Genomic DNA, 17366 nt, shown 5'->3' on the forward strand with positions numbered 1-17366 from the left:
CTGGCAAAGAGAGGTGATTCATTCACAGAGACAAACTGTTTCGAGAATCAACTGTTTTGCTGGAGTTCCTTTAAATTGAATACATTCTGAAAACAAGACTGCCTAATGGAAATATTTGTTCCTTTCTATCATTCTTCAGTTCTTGAATAGTGACCTTCTTGAGAAGCCAAATTTGTTTTCCTTATATTTCATTCTTCCCTTCAGGTCAATGCACTCAGGTCCAGTTCGTAGGTTCTGTTACTAGTGGAAAGACCATGACAGTTTCACTTGGAGTTTTTCATTCTTTTTGCTGTGCTGACAAAAGTTATTCATCACACTATAAACAGTTAGAGATTCAGGGAAGAGGGATTTATCTGTATCTCGGTACAGAAGTTTTTCTCAATGGCAGTATGTTTTATTTGTCCTCACAGCAATATTGCCTGTGAGAGTAAAGCACTGAGAATACAGGCAGGAAGCTTTGGAGATGCTGCATAGTCCAACTATCTTTTGAAATCTGAATTATTCCATCATATAGGGAAGGGTACTAATGTATTAAAAAAAATCAAACCTGAGTACCTGATACTGAAGCGAGTCTCTTGTACCTGTGTTAATAAAATTGTGTGAGTCTGTGCTTTTATGACCTTGGTGGTAGATGGTTTGTACTCTGCAAATGGATGGTTAAAGCATAATTGCATGTAAACTCTGTTTTCTCAAAATGAATATCACAGGTTTAATTGCTTCACATTAAGGTCTTTTAATAAAATGTACTTGTTCCTATTTGTCCTAGTGACTACAGAGTAATTAATATCCATGGAGTGTAGGGCAGTGCTGTTCATCCTATTATGGCAAATGTGGATGAAGCAAAGTTCGTCAAGGGGGCACATTTTTAAAAGAATATAGGGAATTGTAGCTGTTGGAATTGCATGGACAAATAGTATCTCCAGAGAAACGTTAATGGCAGAGCAGGGGAGGGTGTAAATAAAAAACCTGATTCTGTAAAATACCCCTATTATTTTTTGCATTCAGCCTCCAAACACGTTACTGTAGGAGTATATATGATATTCCTGTGCTTTATGTTTAAGTGTTAGTTTTGTACTGGTATATATTTATAGAATGAGTTCTTGGGAACATATGGCAGTAAAATATCATTTAAACATTTAGTTCTATAGTAATCAAAAAAGAGGGTCAAAGTTACTTAAAGAGATAAAGAATGACTTACTGGAAAGCAGTTAAGTAATAACAATGTCTTCAGTTTATGAAAACTGAGCAGTGCCTTTTTATTTGTTTTCTTTCAGTCTGTAGTGGATGACTGGATAGAGTCATACAAACATGACCGAGATATAGCACTTCTTGATCTCATTAACTTCTTTATTCAGTGTTCAGGCTGCAAAGGTAAGATACTGAAATGGTTACTCATTCATTTAAGTATTATTATAGCATGATTCTCAATCTTTGCTTTCATACTACTCAGTCTGTAAGACTGCTTCATCCCCAGAGACAGTTTACATCATCAGGTTCTTGAAGTTAAGCAAGTATTTCTGAAGGTGGGAGCAGATAGAAGTCAGTACTGGTATTTAACATCTGTTGCTTCTTCCTCTGTTCCTGCTTTCCTTATTTCAGAAAATCATCTCTCCTATCACTGTTCAGTTTGTTCAGTCTTGGAATTCTAATTTGGATGTACCTGTTTTTTGTCATTGATTAAGATTGCTTCATAGCTTTTGTAGACATTCTCGTTTCAAAAGATATTATGGACAACTTTATGGTAGCCTGTCTACAGTAAGATTGTGTTTCCATATATTTTTTCTTTATTATCTGGTTTTTCTTTTCTCATCCTCCATTCTTTTACCTCTCACCTCCTTTTCAAGAGAAGGCAAGAGAACTTGCCTTGAAGTGTCACTATGCTTGATAGAGGAAAACTGGCTATACTTTGTTCTGCTCAAGTGTTTCTCTGTCCTGATAAACTTTTAACATGTGTAGATCTCCAGAAAGCTAAGAGTGTTCTCAGAGACTTATCTGCACTTTGAAGAGTAGTGACCTTTTGATTTTTTGTTGCAAGATAAAGCTGCAGAACCTTTTAATGCTTTCTGTGATGATTCTTGTCATGAATTTTGGGAGGTCTAACAATTTGAGGCCAAGGCAAATAGAAATTGCATGAAAGCACTCTGTTTACTACAGTGCAGAAGATAATAAGTAGCAATACAGCTGTTCAAAATTGTCTTGCACCATTTACAGTCTTGAGTCCCAGAAGGTCACTTCAGATGGTGTAGTGCTCACTGATACAGAGATCTTGCACAGGTATCTTTGACTTCTGAGTATGAGTGAATGAGTAAATTCTAGATATGTGTGTACATGCACACAAGCATACTTAAGAAGAATAACCCCCACATCAATAAGTGGTGCTGAGTACTTGTTATACAGGGATGCTAGAAGAAAAAAGTGAAATTTATTAAAAATATACATGTGTTACCAATAGGTTAGGTGAAAATGGGTTATTTTGACATTGTAGCAGGAGGCATGTCATCTGCCATCTATGGCTTTCATATTAACAGTGCTAATGACCTAATATCTAAATTGTAGGAGTTGTTACAGCAGAGATGTTCCGACATATGCAGAATTCTGAAATAATCCGAAAAATGACTGAAGAATTTGATGAGGTAATTTAGTGAAGTGCTGATTATGTATTAATTTTTATTTTCTTTTTACATGTCCTAATTACATTGCTAGACATTTATTTCAAGAATAAGGAGTTGCAAAAATTATAGAACTTTTATGAATGAAAATATTAAACTCTCTTATTTCACTGAACTTTACAGGATTCGGAATTTATTAAGGGTTTAAGAAATCAATGTTGACTTCCAGTTTTTAAATAGTGGGAGCTCCTACTATGGGGGATGCCTCCCTGTCTTTCTGTTTATGTAAGGCCTGAAATTATCTCTTTAAGTAGTCACTAAATTTATTTTTATGCATTCATTAATATACAAATTGTGGGGATTTAAATTTGATTATTCTCTCTTTGAAGACCAATGCTTTGCCTTTCATGGGGATTATATATTTTTTTCCCTTTAAATTGTCATTTTCTGTTCCACAGTGTTGGGGTAGATGAGATGTACTGGGGAACTTTTTTGGTGGGTGGTGGGGTTAATTTTGGTTGGTTTGTTTGTTGTAGGTTTGGTTTTTTGGTTGGTTTTTTTGTTGTTGTTGGTTTCACTTGACTTTCATTTGTTTGTGGTTTTCCTGTATTTGAGTGGTGTTCCTTTCATCATGTGTTCCAGAGAATGTAAATGTAGCTTTAAAACCTCCTCCCCAGATTTGTGTAGTACAGAAACAATTCCCTCCAATAATTAAAAAAAATCCATAACTTTAACTGAGGGGAAAATGTAATATCCTTTTCTTTAAAAGGATTTTAGTGCTCCTTAGAACTACCTCAGTGCATAAGTAGATTTGATTACTCTAAGGCAGTATTGTATGAAATTTGTAAAGCCACACCTGGGACTATTGGTACATGTTTTTTTTTATCACTGTCATGCTCACTTTTTCTTGTAATAGAATTCTAATGAGCAGCTCTCAGATTTCTAATCTCTTTTCACGGATACTTTATTTTTCAGCCTGTATTGTTTAGCCTCTTAAAGAAATGGTTCACAGAGGCACCAACACAAATGATTCTTTTTTTCTTCCTATCATTTTATCATTATTTGTAAAGGCTCCCATATCAGGAGAGGACGGACACACATTTGTTATATTCAAGGTGTTGTAGTAGGTAATTTTATGACTTCAGAAGTTTGTCTGATATGTAAGCATTTATCTGTAAACTTCATTATGATCCCAGCCTGTTCCTAAGCTTGTCACCTAACTGTTCATGTGATGGTTGTAGTGTAACGAAGCAGATTTGTAAGGTAAATAATTTTTTTCTTTTTTTTTTTTTTTTTTTGCATCAAACGAAAAAGAGAAACTAGTAGTTAGAAAGTTGTCTTCGTGTTATAACATGTCTCAACTGCAAATTATATTCATGTTTATGGAATCATATTCTTCTGATGTATCATTTTTAAGGCCTCTGAGATTTTGGTTTTAAAGTTGTAGCCATCTCTTCTTAATCTTTATTTAATGAAATGACTTCTGAGATGTTTGATAGAGTTTCCTGTTTCCTTTTCTGTGTTTTAACAGGATAGTGGAGATTATCCGCTAACTATGGCTGGCCCCCAGTGGAAAAAGTTCAAATCCAGTTTTTGTGAGTTCATCGGAGTACTCGTCCGGCAGTGTCAGTATAGCATCATATACGATGAATACATGATGGATACTGTCATATCACTGCTCACGGGGCTGTCAGACTCGCAAGTCAGAGCGTTTCGGCACACTAGCACACTGGCAGGTCAGTGAATTATATTTACTGTTCTGTGTTGCATGGGACAGAATTACTCTGGTTAAACTTCTTGATATTCAATGTTCAGCTTGTGTTTTATTGTGTGATACAGTTTTCCTCTAATGCAACTTGCTTTGGGATAATTTCTTATCTTGGATTTTTGTTACTGAGAAACACAGCACTATTTTAAAGCATTTTTTGCTAGCTGTCTGGTACTTAGTTTTTATTACCTTTAGTAGAAAAGTAAATAGAAGGAAAATTTTTAGTTGATTCTAGTAGTTTGTCTTTGGTCGTAAATAAGGGTGTAGGTGTCTTTTAATCTAAAACACAATTGAGCCTGTTGTTTTGCTCTGTATTAAGTCAAACAGAAGTTGTAGTTTATGTTGGATGCAATTTTTACTACAAGCTTAAATTGTGCTACATATTGAGACCATGGCGCTATGTAAAGTAGAATTTCCAGTCTTTGCATTAGAAATAATTTAAAAGAATTTTTTCACCAGTAATGCAGTCTCTAATTTTTTTAATGTTATTGACCTTTTCACTTTTTTTTCCCAATGCATTATATTGTGAAGAAATCCCTTATGAGTTAAGTATAGAGTATTTCAAAGAAATAAGTCTTTGTATGGACAAAGGATGAGTTTCTTGGATAAAGGAGTCTTAAACTTGCACTGATTATTGAAGAAGGATTGAGAATGACATTGTGTGGCTGTCAGTTTATGTGAGATTATTGTAACAAATTTACTTCGAACAAGGTAAATTTAGGCTGTGTATGTAACTGAGGTTTTGCCACACTGGAAGTAATTACTGTTTGCTTCCCTTGACCTGGCTGATTTACAGCTGGCTTCAGTCCTAACTGTCCTGTCAGTCCTTTTGTATCCTTGATAGCTCTCTTGAATTTTCATTAGCACACTGCAGATGGAGTTACTGCTGTGTGAGACTTCTACCAGCCGGAGCATTTCTTATGCAGAGAGGAACAAGACCTTTTCTTTCAGGAGAACTTACATGTTCTGGTGTATCATCAATTCTGACTGCTGTACAATATGACTAATACAAATTCTAGGTCTTAAAAAGCAGGTTTTTACCTCCTTTTTTTTTTTTTTTTTTTTTTTTTTTTCAGTTGTGCCTGAATAAAAGTTGCAGAAATTGCCCTGTTGCATTTTAGTTTCTGTCAAACAGAATATTTTTTTATAAGCCACATGTTTTCGTTTGTTCACGTTAGTAGTCAGTTCTGTTGGTTTTGTGTGTTCATCTGAATTTTACTGTTTGTATTGTTGAAGATTGTATTTTATATGGAAAAGACTGCCAACAAAATCCATGTACCCATATTTACTAGTACTTCTGGTAATTTTGGCTTCTGTGATTAAAGAACAAGTCTGAGTTAATCTTGGAGATGGCAGTGTGAGATAATATTTTAATATAACTGCACATCTTTAAGCCTTGCTCATCAGCTTTATGCTGGTGATACATGCACAAGAATTTTCTGTGTGTGCTCTACCAGTGCAAGCCCTTCTATGCCTTGTTACAGAAGCTCACAAGACGAGCAAGTACACAGTTGATCACCTTCTACTCTCTGAAAAAGGGATATTTATCTGCACTCTTTAAAAAGGACTGATCTAAAAATAAAAGGACACCAAAAATCCCATACAAGTGTCTTTTATATTTTGGTTTTCTGTTTTCTGGCTTGTAGTTGGCTAATGTGCTTTCTCTGCTTTTGCTAATAAATGAATCTTTGGAAAATCTGCACCTTGTTAAAATTAAATTGAGGGAAAAAGACTAGTGTGATATAGTGGTGTTGGTTGTCTAAGACATTTCCTTTTGAAGAAAGACTGATACCATTCAGTCTTAAATATACAAAAAGTTTCTAACTTACTCTGATAACATAAGTCTTTTAATATTTCTTGGACTATGTTAGTAAATCTTACATTATACCTTCATTTTGGGGAGGAAACAGATTGTATATCTCAATTCAACAATAATAATATACTTTATAATCAAGATAATGCTTATAGCATTAAAGAAGTAAAATAGCATTAGTTTCTTAAAGCATTAAGAAGACAGAAAAGAACAGAATAGCAATATTGTATCTACTGTCCTGATAAATAATGATGCTGTGCTTGGAAAAATATTGCATAAGTTTGTATATCAAAAAATTTACGTTGTATATATTTTCATAGATACAGAAAGGGCTGACAGGAAGAGATGTCAAGATTTTTCTGCTAAGTTTTTTTAGATCAGGTAACCTTTTAAATAATCCTTATTCTTTTCACGTATTTTTATAGCCATGAAACTGATGACTGCTTTAGTGAATGTGGCATTAAATCTAAGTATTAACATGGACAACACACAACGGCAGTATGAAGCAGAACGAAATAAAATTATTGGGAAACGAGCTAATGATAGGCTGGAACTCTTACTACAGAAGAGAAAGGAGGTTAGTGCAACTCTGGCTGGTGTGCATATGATAATTGTTCAAGTGGCAGCTAATAATTAATCTTGTTCTGTAGTTGGTTTTGGTAGTTATCTCTCTAGCTCTTCAGGTTATTCATGTTTAATGCTTAAAAAACTTTGAAAGGTGCTTCTTATTGTCTGGTTTTCTATAAAAAGTAAATGTAGAGTCTTTCTGTATATCTTGGATCAAATTACTGCTTTCATAATGTTAATAATGATCTCAGCAGAAAGTGTGTTTAAATGCTTTAGATAAGGCTTTTTTCATGTCCAGAAAGCACTATCAAAGTTGAAAATGCAGTCTACTTCTGTTTTCTTTCTTATGTGTAAAAGAGACTTGCTGATTCATTGCTGACAATGTTGTCTTGTTGAAAGCCCTAATTCAATCAGGTTTCAGTTTTTACTTTTGAAGCAATTGATGGTGGTGGTTTTGGTTTTGTTTGTTTTTTGGTCTTTTTGAGTGGTGGTGGCGATGTTTGGTTTTTTTCTAGGTTTTTGGTTTTTAGGCATCAGGAAGAACTTCTTCATGATCAAGGGAAACATCTCACCTTTGCTCTTCAGCATTTTTACTGTTACCTGTTAAGCATTTTTTTTCCTGACAGTTCAGATAAACTAACAAGTTTATCTTCTGATCATCTCCCAAAGATCTTGCAGTTTGATTGAGACTGATATCTTAATGACCCATTGAATGTAGTTTTGTTAGATGTGTGTGCAGGGCCAGTCGTACTGTGAGTAATACATGCGTAAAAAAGCAATAATGTTACTAGAAAATTAAATCAGGTTTTCTTATAAATTAAGAAGGACCTTTCAGAAACCCGAGATGTCTTTGTTACACTTGAAAAACAGTTTTCCAGTGGTCAGAATTACTAAAATTTGTATGCTGTGGTAGATACAATTTCTTAAATAATAGTGTATTGTAATGTGAAACAGATCTGTGAGTATTTCTGAATCTGTGAAAGGATTTAATGGTCACACTTGTAAATGTTAATTTAGTTTGTCTAGCATCAGCACGATCTGATCTGACTGTAAAAGTGCTGCTCACTCTTTATGTGCTCTCTATGTTCTTTCAGCTTCAAGAAAATCAGGATGAAATAGAAAACATGATGAATGCAATATTTAAAGGTGTTTTTGTGCATAGATACCGGTAAGTTTCTCTTAGTAAGTAATGTGTAGCATCATTAATTTTTTCTGGAAGCTGTGGCAGGTTATTTCTAATTATTCATCTCTTTGAACTTACTGCCCCACTTCCCTCCACAGGGATGCAATTGCTGAAATAAGAGCCATCTGCATTGAGGAGATCGGAATATGGATGAAAATGTACAGTGATGCCTTTCTCAACGACAGCTACTTAAAATATGTAGGGTGGACTATGCATGACAAGGTAAACTTCACTGAGCAAAAGGAGCAGAACTCCTTGGTTTTAATTATTGATCTTTCCAGACTAGGTTTGGATCTCTTAACTTTCAATCAGTTGCTGCTTTCCTTATCACTCAGAAATACTGGCACTTCGAAATACATATAAGCCAGACTTAAATATTTTGAATGTTTTTAGAGAGTACATATAGATTTTTTTAAAGGAACTGTTATTTGTAGGCAAGTGGTCTTTTCTGTTTGTTTATTGCTGATGCAAACTTTTAGTTCATAGTGCTTAACTACTTCAGTTCAATGCATGTCATCCCTATAGCCTGGCAGTACTCTGTTTTGCCAAGTTACAAAACTCTCTAGCATTCTCATCTGGCTGTGAAAAGCATGGGAAAAGCCCCCTTTTGTGCTGGTCAGTGCCTCAAGCTATTATTTACCAGCTACCACCTCGAGACTATTCTCTGCTTGGAAGGAAATAGTATATATTACATCAGTATAGTTGACAAATACTCCCTGACTCATTACTGAGTCAGCACATTGCCTCAGTTCTTGCATCGGAAACTTCACGCTGTTGAATTTTAAGTGAAAGAAATGAGGGATGCTTAGTCTTGCTGTGCTGTTCATGGGCTTAGTGTAAAAACCCAATAACCTCTGGCATTGGGGTCATCTGTACGTTAGAACATGTTCTCTGCTGAAGCAGATAGTGTATTTCAGGAGGAATATTTCTCTCATTGTCTACTTAATAATTTTGTCTGAACAAGGGATGGTTGTCAATGATAGAAATACCTTGAGTATTTAGAAAGAAAGAATGAAACAGGTGAATTTTGATTTAAGGAGGTGGTAACTGCAGTAAGACCTTGGGAGGCTTTGTTTGTTTTTGTTTCTTCACTGCCTTGTTACGAACAAGGTTATATTCTTACATCATTAACATGATTATTGGTAGTGTATTGTGACAGCATTTAGTCTTTGTTTTTGAATTAATTCTGACTGTAAAAGAAACTTGTCTTGGATGACATGAAGATCACATCTGTGTCCTATGCTTGACTTTTAATTCAGTTCTTAATTTTATTTTAGCAAGGAGAAGTAAGACTCAAATGCCTAACTGCTTTGCAAGGGCTTTACTATAATAAGGAGCTTAATTCCAAATTGGAACTCTTCACCAGTCGATTCAAGGTTAGTGTTACTTCTTACTTAGGGTATATATGAGATTTTTTAAAAGTTGCATTACACTTCTTTCCTCTTCAAAAATATTTTCTTCTGTGTTCTTAGGATAGAATTGTGTCTATGACTCTTGACAAAGAATATGATGTCGCAGTCCAAGCAATAAAATTACTCACTCTTGTTTTACAGTAAGTACACGTATATTTCGTTATCTGACATACAACAAATACTGAAGCTTACATGTTTCTTGTCCTTGTGGGTGAGGCCAGCAGCATGACACTTCAGATAATCTGAAGGCTATAGAAATGTCTATGCATCTTACACTCAAAGAAAAAGTAATCTGTCTAGATCAGTGTTACTACTTATCTCCCATAGTTCAGTAGGTGTAAGGACTAGGAACTTTGAATTCAGCCTCATAGTTAAAAACTATCATGGAATGTTTGAAATGAAGAATGTGGAATATATTGAACATTACACAGTTGAACTCTTGAGCATAACCTTCTAGCAATAGCTCATAGTTTATCAGTATATTTTATTCAGGAGGACTTTGGAACTAAGACTCTAGAGTTTTAGGATGATAAATTGAAGGAAAGGTTTAGATTCTCATTCATTTCCATCTCCCTCATTAGAGTTCATGCTTTGTTGACTCAGCCTTTTTGGTTCTTTCTTTCTTTCTTTCTTTCCTTCTTCCCATCCCTACCCCTAGGAGTAGTGAAGAAGTTCTGACTGCAGAAGACTGTGAAAATGTCTACCACCTGGTTTATTCAGCTCATCGGCCAGTAGCAGTTGCCGCAGGGGAATTTCTTTATAAAAAGTAAGATGGAGAAATTACAGTTAACTTTTTGCTCCTGTAGATTTTTGTGCATTTGTATACATTAATGTGATGATTCTTATTAGATTTAATCAAGAAAAGGAAAAAGTGAATCATTAAGTGGCCTTAAGAAAGAAGAGACAATGTAACATTACTGTATTTTCTGAACTGCTGTAGTTTTTCTAAGTGGGAAATAGCAGTTTTGAAGGCTGCATTTTGAAAGCTTGTACCTTCAGGGAATATAATAAAAATGTTCCTATGTCCTTCTCCTTTCCCATTCTTCCTGTGAAACATCTTAAAATGCTTTTGTAGTTTGGGGCCTAAAACTTGGGCTTGCATCATGAGTGTTTTCCCATTTGTAGTTACTTCCCTGTGCTTGCCTCCTCTCCATTGTCCCATATGACCATTTCATAAAATATTTTTCATTTTAAAAATCTGCTAAAAATCTAACATGTCAGGTGTGTAGGAGAACAAAATTGAGTTTCCATCTAATACTTATCAGACCTCCTTGCAATATTTCTTAGCTGCTTTAAAGTCTCCTGTAGGGAGGTTCAGAAAATACTGTTTATTGAGAAGGAGCATAGGACCTCAAGCACCTGCAAATTATCACTGATGTTTGTAAAGCATTTTGTTGTAATTATTCATCCCACTGGAAACAGTCAGTGGAATACCAGTTCAGCATACATGAAATGGTTCAAATGATACTTGTCCCAAATTACTTCCTTTAAAAATAAAATATGGAGCCAAGCAACAAGGTATTTAGTGTGTAAAAAAAATGGGTATCTTCATGTGAATTGACTGTGGTGAAGGCAATGAAGGAGAAACTTGTCAAGAAATAAATTTTCTTTTAGACTTTTCAGCCGCAGAGATGCTGAAGATGATGGAATACTGAAGAGGAGGGGAAGACAAAGTCCAAATGCTAATCTTGTGAAGACATTAGTGTTTTTCTTTTTGGAAAGTGAAGTAAGTTGGGTCTCAGGGATGTCCTTGTTTTTGTGGTGTGTGGGTGTTTTTGTTATTGTTGTGGTTCTAATTTTTGTCAATTAAATTTTGTTGTTTTTCTTTTCCCCACTCATTGGTTAATAACCATGAATCTGTCCTTGCTTTCCTGTTGTTTGAGCAGCCTGAGAGGTCAAAAGATTGTTTTGTGTGGTTGTGTCTATTTGAAGGATCTGTCAGTACACAGTGTTGAAACAGTGTGAGTGCTACTCTGACAAACATGACAATGTATAAGTGTAAAGAAATTGTGATTTAATAGATTTAAAAGGGGAGAGGAAAAAGCAAAAAAACCTCACAATCCCTACCCACCTATCCCTCAAGTTCCGACAGATCTTGTTGCACTGCTCCTTGTAGCTGTTGGTCTGGATTAATGTATTTAAGTTAATTGGAGAAGAAAATCCTCTGTTTAACCAGAGAGCTCGCAAAACTTGCTCTGTATTCTTGCCACAGGCAGGAGCCAAGCACAAGAAATACTCTGTATTATCTGTAATAATCTTCATTGCTGATAAAATACTTAATCTCTTCTTATTTTAGTTGCACGAACATGCTGCTTATCTTGTGGACAGCATGTGGGACTGTGCAACAGACCTCTTGAAGGACTGGGAATGTATGAACAGTCTTCTGCTGGAGGAGCCTCTCAATGGAGAAGAACGTAAGAGATTTTAGTAGATCTTTGTTTGTATTGCTGTTTAGTTTTTGTTAGGCTTGAAATAAGGAAAAAAGATGTTTACATACATTTTCTGTGTTTCCATGACTATAAGAAGTCATTAATAGCAATTATGAAATGTGAGGAAGAGTAGAAAGACTCACTACCTGGTATGGAAGTGTGAGACAAGAACGGTGGTTAGAAAAAAGAGACGGAATTAGCATGCAGTGTTGCCTTGCTGTTCCACAAGTTCAGGCTGCACTTTTTACATTAGAGAAACTAAGTTACTTGTGCAACTGATTAATTTATTGTTACGACTACCATATGGAAAAATACAATAATTTCTGAGATGACATTAGACCCAAACAAAGCCCCTGACATAATTCTGTAATTTATAGGTCCTAGTAAATGGACCTCTGAAAAATAGGAACGAAATAAAATAATTATAAAACTTAGTGTTTGTTCCATTCTCTCCTGTGACTCAATTTTTCAGTGTTTTCTGGTGTCATTTTATAAGGTACTTACGTCCTCTATCCCCTCTGCCACCCCCATCACTAGAAATGAGCTGTTGGTTTACACATCTGTCTTTTTGCATTAAACAAAAAAAACAAAAAAACAAAAAAAAAAATCCTAAACCCAAAGACCCTAACATATCTTAATCCTTGTGGAAAATGAAAAATAAGTTGTGTGTTGACATCTGTTTCTTAAATTTTCAGCTTTAACAGACAGACAGGAAAGTGCACTGATCGAAATAATGCTTTGTACAATTCGGCAAGCGGCTGAATGTCATCCTCCTGTGGGAAGAGGAACGGGGAAAAGGGTAGGAAGCAGAAAACCTACTCATCTAGAGATGTAGGAATGGCTCTGTGGGGCCACTGTGGGACGATGGAGAAGACTGTGGGCTGTTGTTGCTGAAGGGACTGAGATTGGAGATTCAGCTTTGGTCTCTGCATCTCACTACCCTGGCTAGTTTGCTTTTTCTGGACTTGGGCGGGTGCTTAGTGCTGTTTGAACTACTGCATTTGTTGGTACTACTAAAGATGATAAAAATTGATTTTGAAAAGAATATTGGTTTGAAAGGAGGACAAGAGTCAATGTTTGGGAAAAGCTAAAACTATTTTCAGTTTGAAAAAGCAAAATGAGCGAAGGGAAGAGGGAAAAGGACACTCCATAGTCTCTTGGAAGAAGGCCAGTCCACCAAGTGGTTTTTCTGTGATTATGCAGAGTTTAGACAGCCTCTTTTGCTAAGGCATTAAGCCGTCTTCTCTCGAGACTGGTACATATTTTGGTAAGAAACCCATTTAAGAACAGGTTGAAAGCTTGTATGAAGATAGGATTGACAAATTAATTAACTGTTGTTAAATATTCTAAGCTGAAGGGTTCCCATTCTTATATTGTCATGGTTTTGGTCATTGTGTTTTGTTGCAGGAAAGGTAAACCTTTTGTTCTAGGTTATCACTTCTGTTTTCAAGATAATCTTTATAGTGTTAGGACTGACTCTGAATTGTAGTTTTTGAATGCTAAATGTTTTTTTCCTTTTTTTTTTAATTACTTACTTCCCTCCTGCTTTACATTGATCTGTTACAGTGATTTTAGAGGTCCATGTATCTAATCATAATTTCATTAATGATAATGAAACTTTGCACCGGAACTTTTAGCTGCAAAATCCTCACAATACCAATATTTTAGGTGCTGACAGCAAAGGAAAAGAAAACCCAGTTGGATGACAGGACAAAAATTACTGAGCTTTTTGCGGTGGCACTTCCGCAGTTGCTAGCAAAGGTAGGTTTAATTCCATTTCTTGCTGATGGATTGTTGTTGAAATGTTTACAAGTGTATTTCTGTAATTAATGATACAGCTTGCCACAAGTTGTTTTTTTCTCTTATTAATCTTCGTTTATATTTACTTGTTCTATAGTGAATTATGTTGTCCAAGAATTTTTTCATCTAAACTTTTTTCCTTAACAATTTTACAGTATTCTGTAGATGCAGAAAAGGTCACCAACTTACTGCAGTTGCCGCAGTACTTTGATTTGGAAATTTATACAACAGGGCGATTAGAAAAGGTATGGTAATATCCACTCATTAATATAAAAGGAAAAGTCACAGAATTTAGACTTCATCACTGGAATTTTGATCATGATTTTAGGAGTGTTTTTTTGTGTGAAGGAGATTTTATTTATTGTAACCCTTACTGATAGTGCACCTTTGATTTCAGAGTTATGACTGGCTGCTCTTCTTAGAGATATTGAAAATTTGAGTTTTCTAAGTCTGTCTGGTCAGTTTTAACAGAAAATCCGGCTAGTTAGATGAACTTAAATTGAGAACATTTATTGCTGGGTTATGGTCATATTTGAGATAGCTGTCACAGATAAAGCTTGTAGAAACAGGCCAGTAAGTTCTCTTTTTCTATCACTGAAACTAGAAAACCACCATCATCATTGCATGAAAAAGAGGAAGAATACCAGATCACAAATGATGTAGTTACTACTTTCATTTTATCTGCTATGATGTTGAAGTTGAAGCTGTTCACATCTCTATTGTCTCCTTCTCAGATGTGCTATTGCATTTTGAAGGAAATAGCTGGAAATCCTTAAGTCAGAAAGTGATAAAATGTGTAGTTGACAGCCTAGCCAGCAGTGATCAAGCAGCAGTGAGCAGCTCAAGTTGAGGGGATGAATATATGAACAGCTGAAGTTGGCTTTAGTTAGCAGACAGTAGAGTGTTACAAAACTAAATCTTCAGTTAAACAGCTTTTAAGACACACAAATATGCATAAATGTTTGTGTGAATCGGAGGTAAATGCTTCTGTGTTGTTTAGTTGTCATTGCAAATTCTAGATGTTAGATAAGACCATACCAACAATAGCAAATTTTTAATCACTTCTATGATTCGGTCTTTGACAAGCTCCAACTTAATTTTTGATAAGTAAACTTAATTTCTCAGAAGCTTCGCTGATTTTTTTTCTAGAAGGTGTTTGTGTTCTATATAATAGTTACAAGACTAATAAATAGAATCTACCTTTTAAAATTCTTTAATGTTTATTAAAAATGCATGTGTGTATTTATGTGTGTGTATATATGTGTATGAAAATTGAAATACATATTTTCTTCTTTGGCTCATCTTCCGTGTAGCATTTGGATGCCTTACTGCGACAGATCCGGGATATTGTGGAGAAGCACACAGATATAGATGTTTTGGAAGCCTGTTCAAAAACCTACCATGCTCTCTGTAATGAAGAATTCACGATCTTTAACAGGGTTGACATTGCAAGAAGTCAGTTAATAGATGAATTGGCAGACAAGTTTAATCGACTTCTTGAGGACTTCCTGCAAGAGGTATTTTAATGTGCAAGATCACCTTTTCCTGCCCTTGTAAATATTTTCAGTACTTTTTCCGTCTTTCTCTGCAAGTCGGAGCTAGGGATGGGAGCTTCCTTCTGATTTTCAAAACTGTTAAGTCAAGTGCAGTAGTGCAACAGTGTCACTGCTGTGATTGTGTGAACACAGACTGTTCTTTTAGATTAAGATAATGAGTCTTTAATTTTAATCTCCTTTTGACAAGAGTCCTTTGGGAATTTGAGGTAAACATTTAAATATATAAACTTTTTACTCTTAGATTTTGAGGCTTACATTTTTGAGAGTTGTAGCATTGTAATTCCCCTAGGATTCTCCTCAGATGTGCTACTGTAGCTAGTCTTGCCTGTGGTTGCATGTTGCTGTTGTTAAATATCAAAATCTTTAGAAAACACTCCTCCTCCCTTCCTGAGTGCATGCAGATGCAGTTAGTAGATCAAAAATTACTTCGTTCCCACACTGTGTTGATCTGAAAACTGAGAATCTTCTGATAGAGTATTTAACTTCACTATGTGCGATCTCTAATACTCAGACAAAACTTTTCTCCTTTTCATCTGTGGTAAGGAGCATAGGAAATGTCTTTTTGACAGCTTCATTCTTAGCATTTCTTAGGTGCATGTCAAGCTCTCCTTTTTTCTCCTGCTTTTTGTTCTGATCTAGAACTCCATTCTAGAAATCCTAAACAAGAAATGTGCCCATTTGTTTCCCTTTGTGATGAAAAGAAAAAATGAGAGGTAAAGCAAGGAAATGAGATGTCAGAAGTTGGCTTGAAGGAAAATGGCAAATACTGTGGTAGAAATGTTGAAATCCTTAGGCTTAGGTCTTTGATAGGTTGTGCAACTACAGAATAGTAAAACTTGTATTATCTCTGCTAGACTAAGGAGGAGTTTCTTGATCTCTGGTAGTTTATCTTATGTACTAGTAGATACTTTATCGACCCTTTTATTTTTACTCTTTTTTCACTAAATGCAAGTTTGTCAGAACTTATGGGAAGATTAAAACAAGCCAGTTCCCTTACCTCACTCAAAGACTTTTCTATGATTAAAGTAAGACTGAAGTACTGACCTGTGGCCCATCTAGTTCAGTGTCTTTTGTCTGACAGTGGCCTCTGCTGGATTCTTCAGAGAAAATAGAAGCACCTACATTATACATTGTATTCCACTATCCTAGGCTTTTTCCATTTTTTCTCCCTTCTCCTTCCTCCCCACCCCCCTCCCCCTCTCTCTTCCTCTGCCACTATTTTATAGAATCGTAGAACTGTCTAAGTTGGAAAAGACATTTAACATCATTGACTCCATCTCTAGATGTGAACTGCCCTATGTCTCTAACTCTTCTAAAAGCATATGTGACATGATAAGTAATTTAGAATCAGGTCCACACCCTCTTCTTCCCCCAGTTTGAGTGTGTGTGTGTTTGGTTTTAGTAAGTTCCCCAGTTCACTTAGACTACACTGCTTGACTCACTGTGTGATTATTAAATAGGGGGAGGAACCTGATGAAGACGATGCATATCAAGTCTTGTCAACATTGAAGAGAATCACTGCTTTTCACAAGTAAGTTGGCTTCTGCACAAATCGGGCTGTCAGGTTGTGTGGTGTGGGGGATTGGGGATTGTGTGTTTTTTAATTCAGTATCAGGGTTTGTGTTGAGGGATAATGCATCTTACTTTTTAATGCAATGTCATGGTAATTTTTTTTGTGTGTGTTGGTTTGGGTGGGGAGGTATTCAATGGCCGGGTTTCTTGAACACTATTTTTTTTTGACCAGTTAAGCTTTTAATAGTTGTTAACCTTGAATTGCAGAAAAAGTGTTAGTTAAATAATATTTTTTGCTTAATTTCTAATGCTTCCAGTGCGCATGATCTATCAAGATGGGATTTATTTGGCTGCAACTACAAGCTATTAAAAACTGGCATTGAAAATGGAGACATGCCAGAACAGGTAGTTAAATTATGTTCTTTACGTGCAACAACAAATAGCTTTTGTTGCTCTCTTTTATTGGCCTTTGTCATTTAATGCTTTTTCCCTTTTGATTTCAGATTGTTATTCATGCACTGCAGTGTACTCATTATGTAATCCTTTGGCAGCTAGCAAAAGTTACTGAAAGCAGTTCCACAAAGGTATGCCTTGTTCCAGTTGTATGAGTAAATAAACATTTGTACATAGCTGCAGTGTCATCAAGTGGAAACTGTGATGGAATTAAGACTAGGATTTTTCTTTATATTGATCCGTACCTACTCCTGTTTTTTTTCA

General features: G+C 35.5%; 1 protein-coding gene across 6 annotated transcripts in view; it reads left to right on the plus strand.

The window, feature by feature from the left end:
* The window catches only part of STAG2 (STAG2 cohesin complex component), a 75151-nt gene that overhangs the window by 41093 nt on the left and 16692 nt on the right, over positions 1-17366 (plus strand). For all 6 annotated transcript variants that reach the window (XM_088173251.1, XM_014886273.2, XM_014886282.2 and 3 more), the window contains exons 5-22: positions 1275-1371; positions 2557-2633; positions 4141-4345; positions 6616-6767; positions 7852-7925; positions 8039-8162; positions 9218-9316; positions 9413-9492; positions 10011-10118; positions 10967-11078; positions 11649-11766; positions 12477-12580; positions 13450-13542; positions 13737-13826; positions 14895-15098; positions 16598-16668; positions 16967-17054; positions 17153-17233. In XM_088173251.1, the coding sequence (XP_088029377.1) occupies positions 1275-1371; positions 2557-2633; positions 4141-4345; positions 6616-6767; positions 7852-7925; positions 8039-8162; positions 9218-9316; positions 9413-9492; positions 10011-10118; positions 10967-11078; positions 11649-11766; positions 12477-12580; positions 13450-13542; positions 13737-13826; positions 14895-15098; positions 16598-16668; positions 16967-17054; positions 17153-17233 (1977 nt within the window). The remainder of the gene's footprint in view (positions 1-1274; positions 1372-2556; positions 2634-4140; positions 4346-6615; positions 6768-7851; positions 7926-8038; positions 8163-9217; positions 9317-9412; positions 9493-10010; positions 10119-10966; positions 11079-11648; positions 11767-12476; positions 12581-13449; positions 13543-13736; positions 13827-14894; positions 15099-16597; positions 16669-16966; positions 17055-17152; positions 17234-17366) is intronic.

The sequence above is a fragment of the Sturnus vulgaris genome, chromosome 14, assembly GCF_052056855.1.
Source record: "Sturnus vulgaris isolate bStuVul1 chromosome 14, bStuVul1.hap1, whole genome shotgun sequence".
Lineage (NCBI taxonomy): Eukaryota > Metazoa > Chordata > Aves > Passeriformes > Sturnidae > Sturnus > Sturnus vulgaris.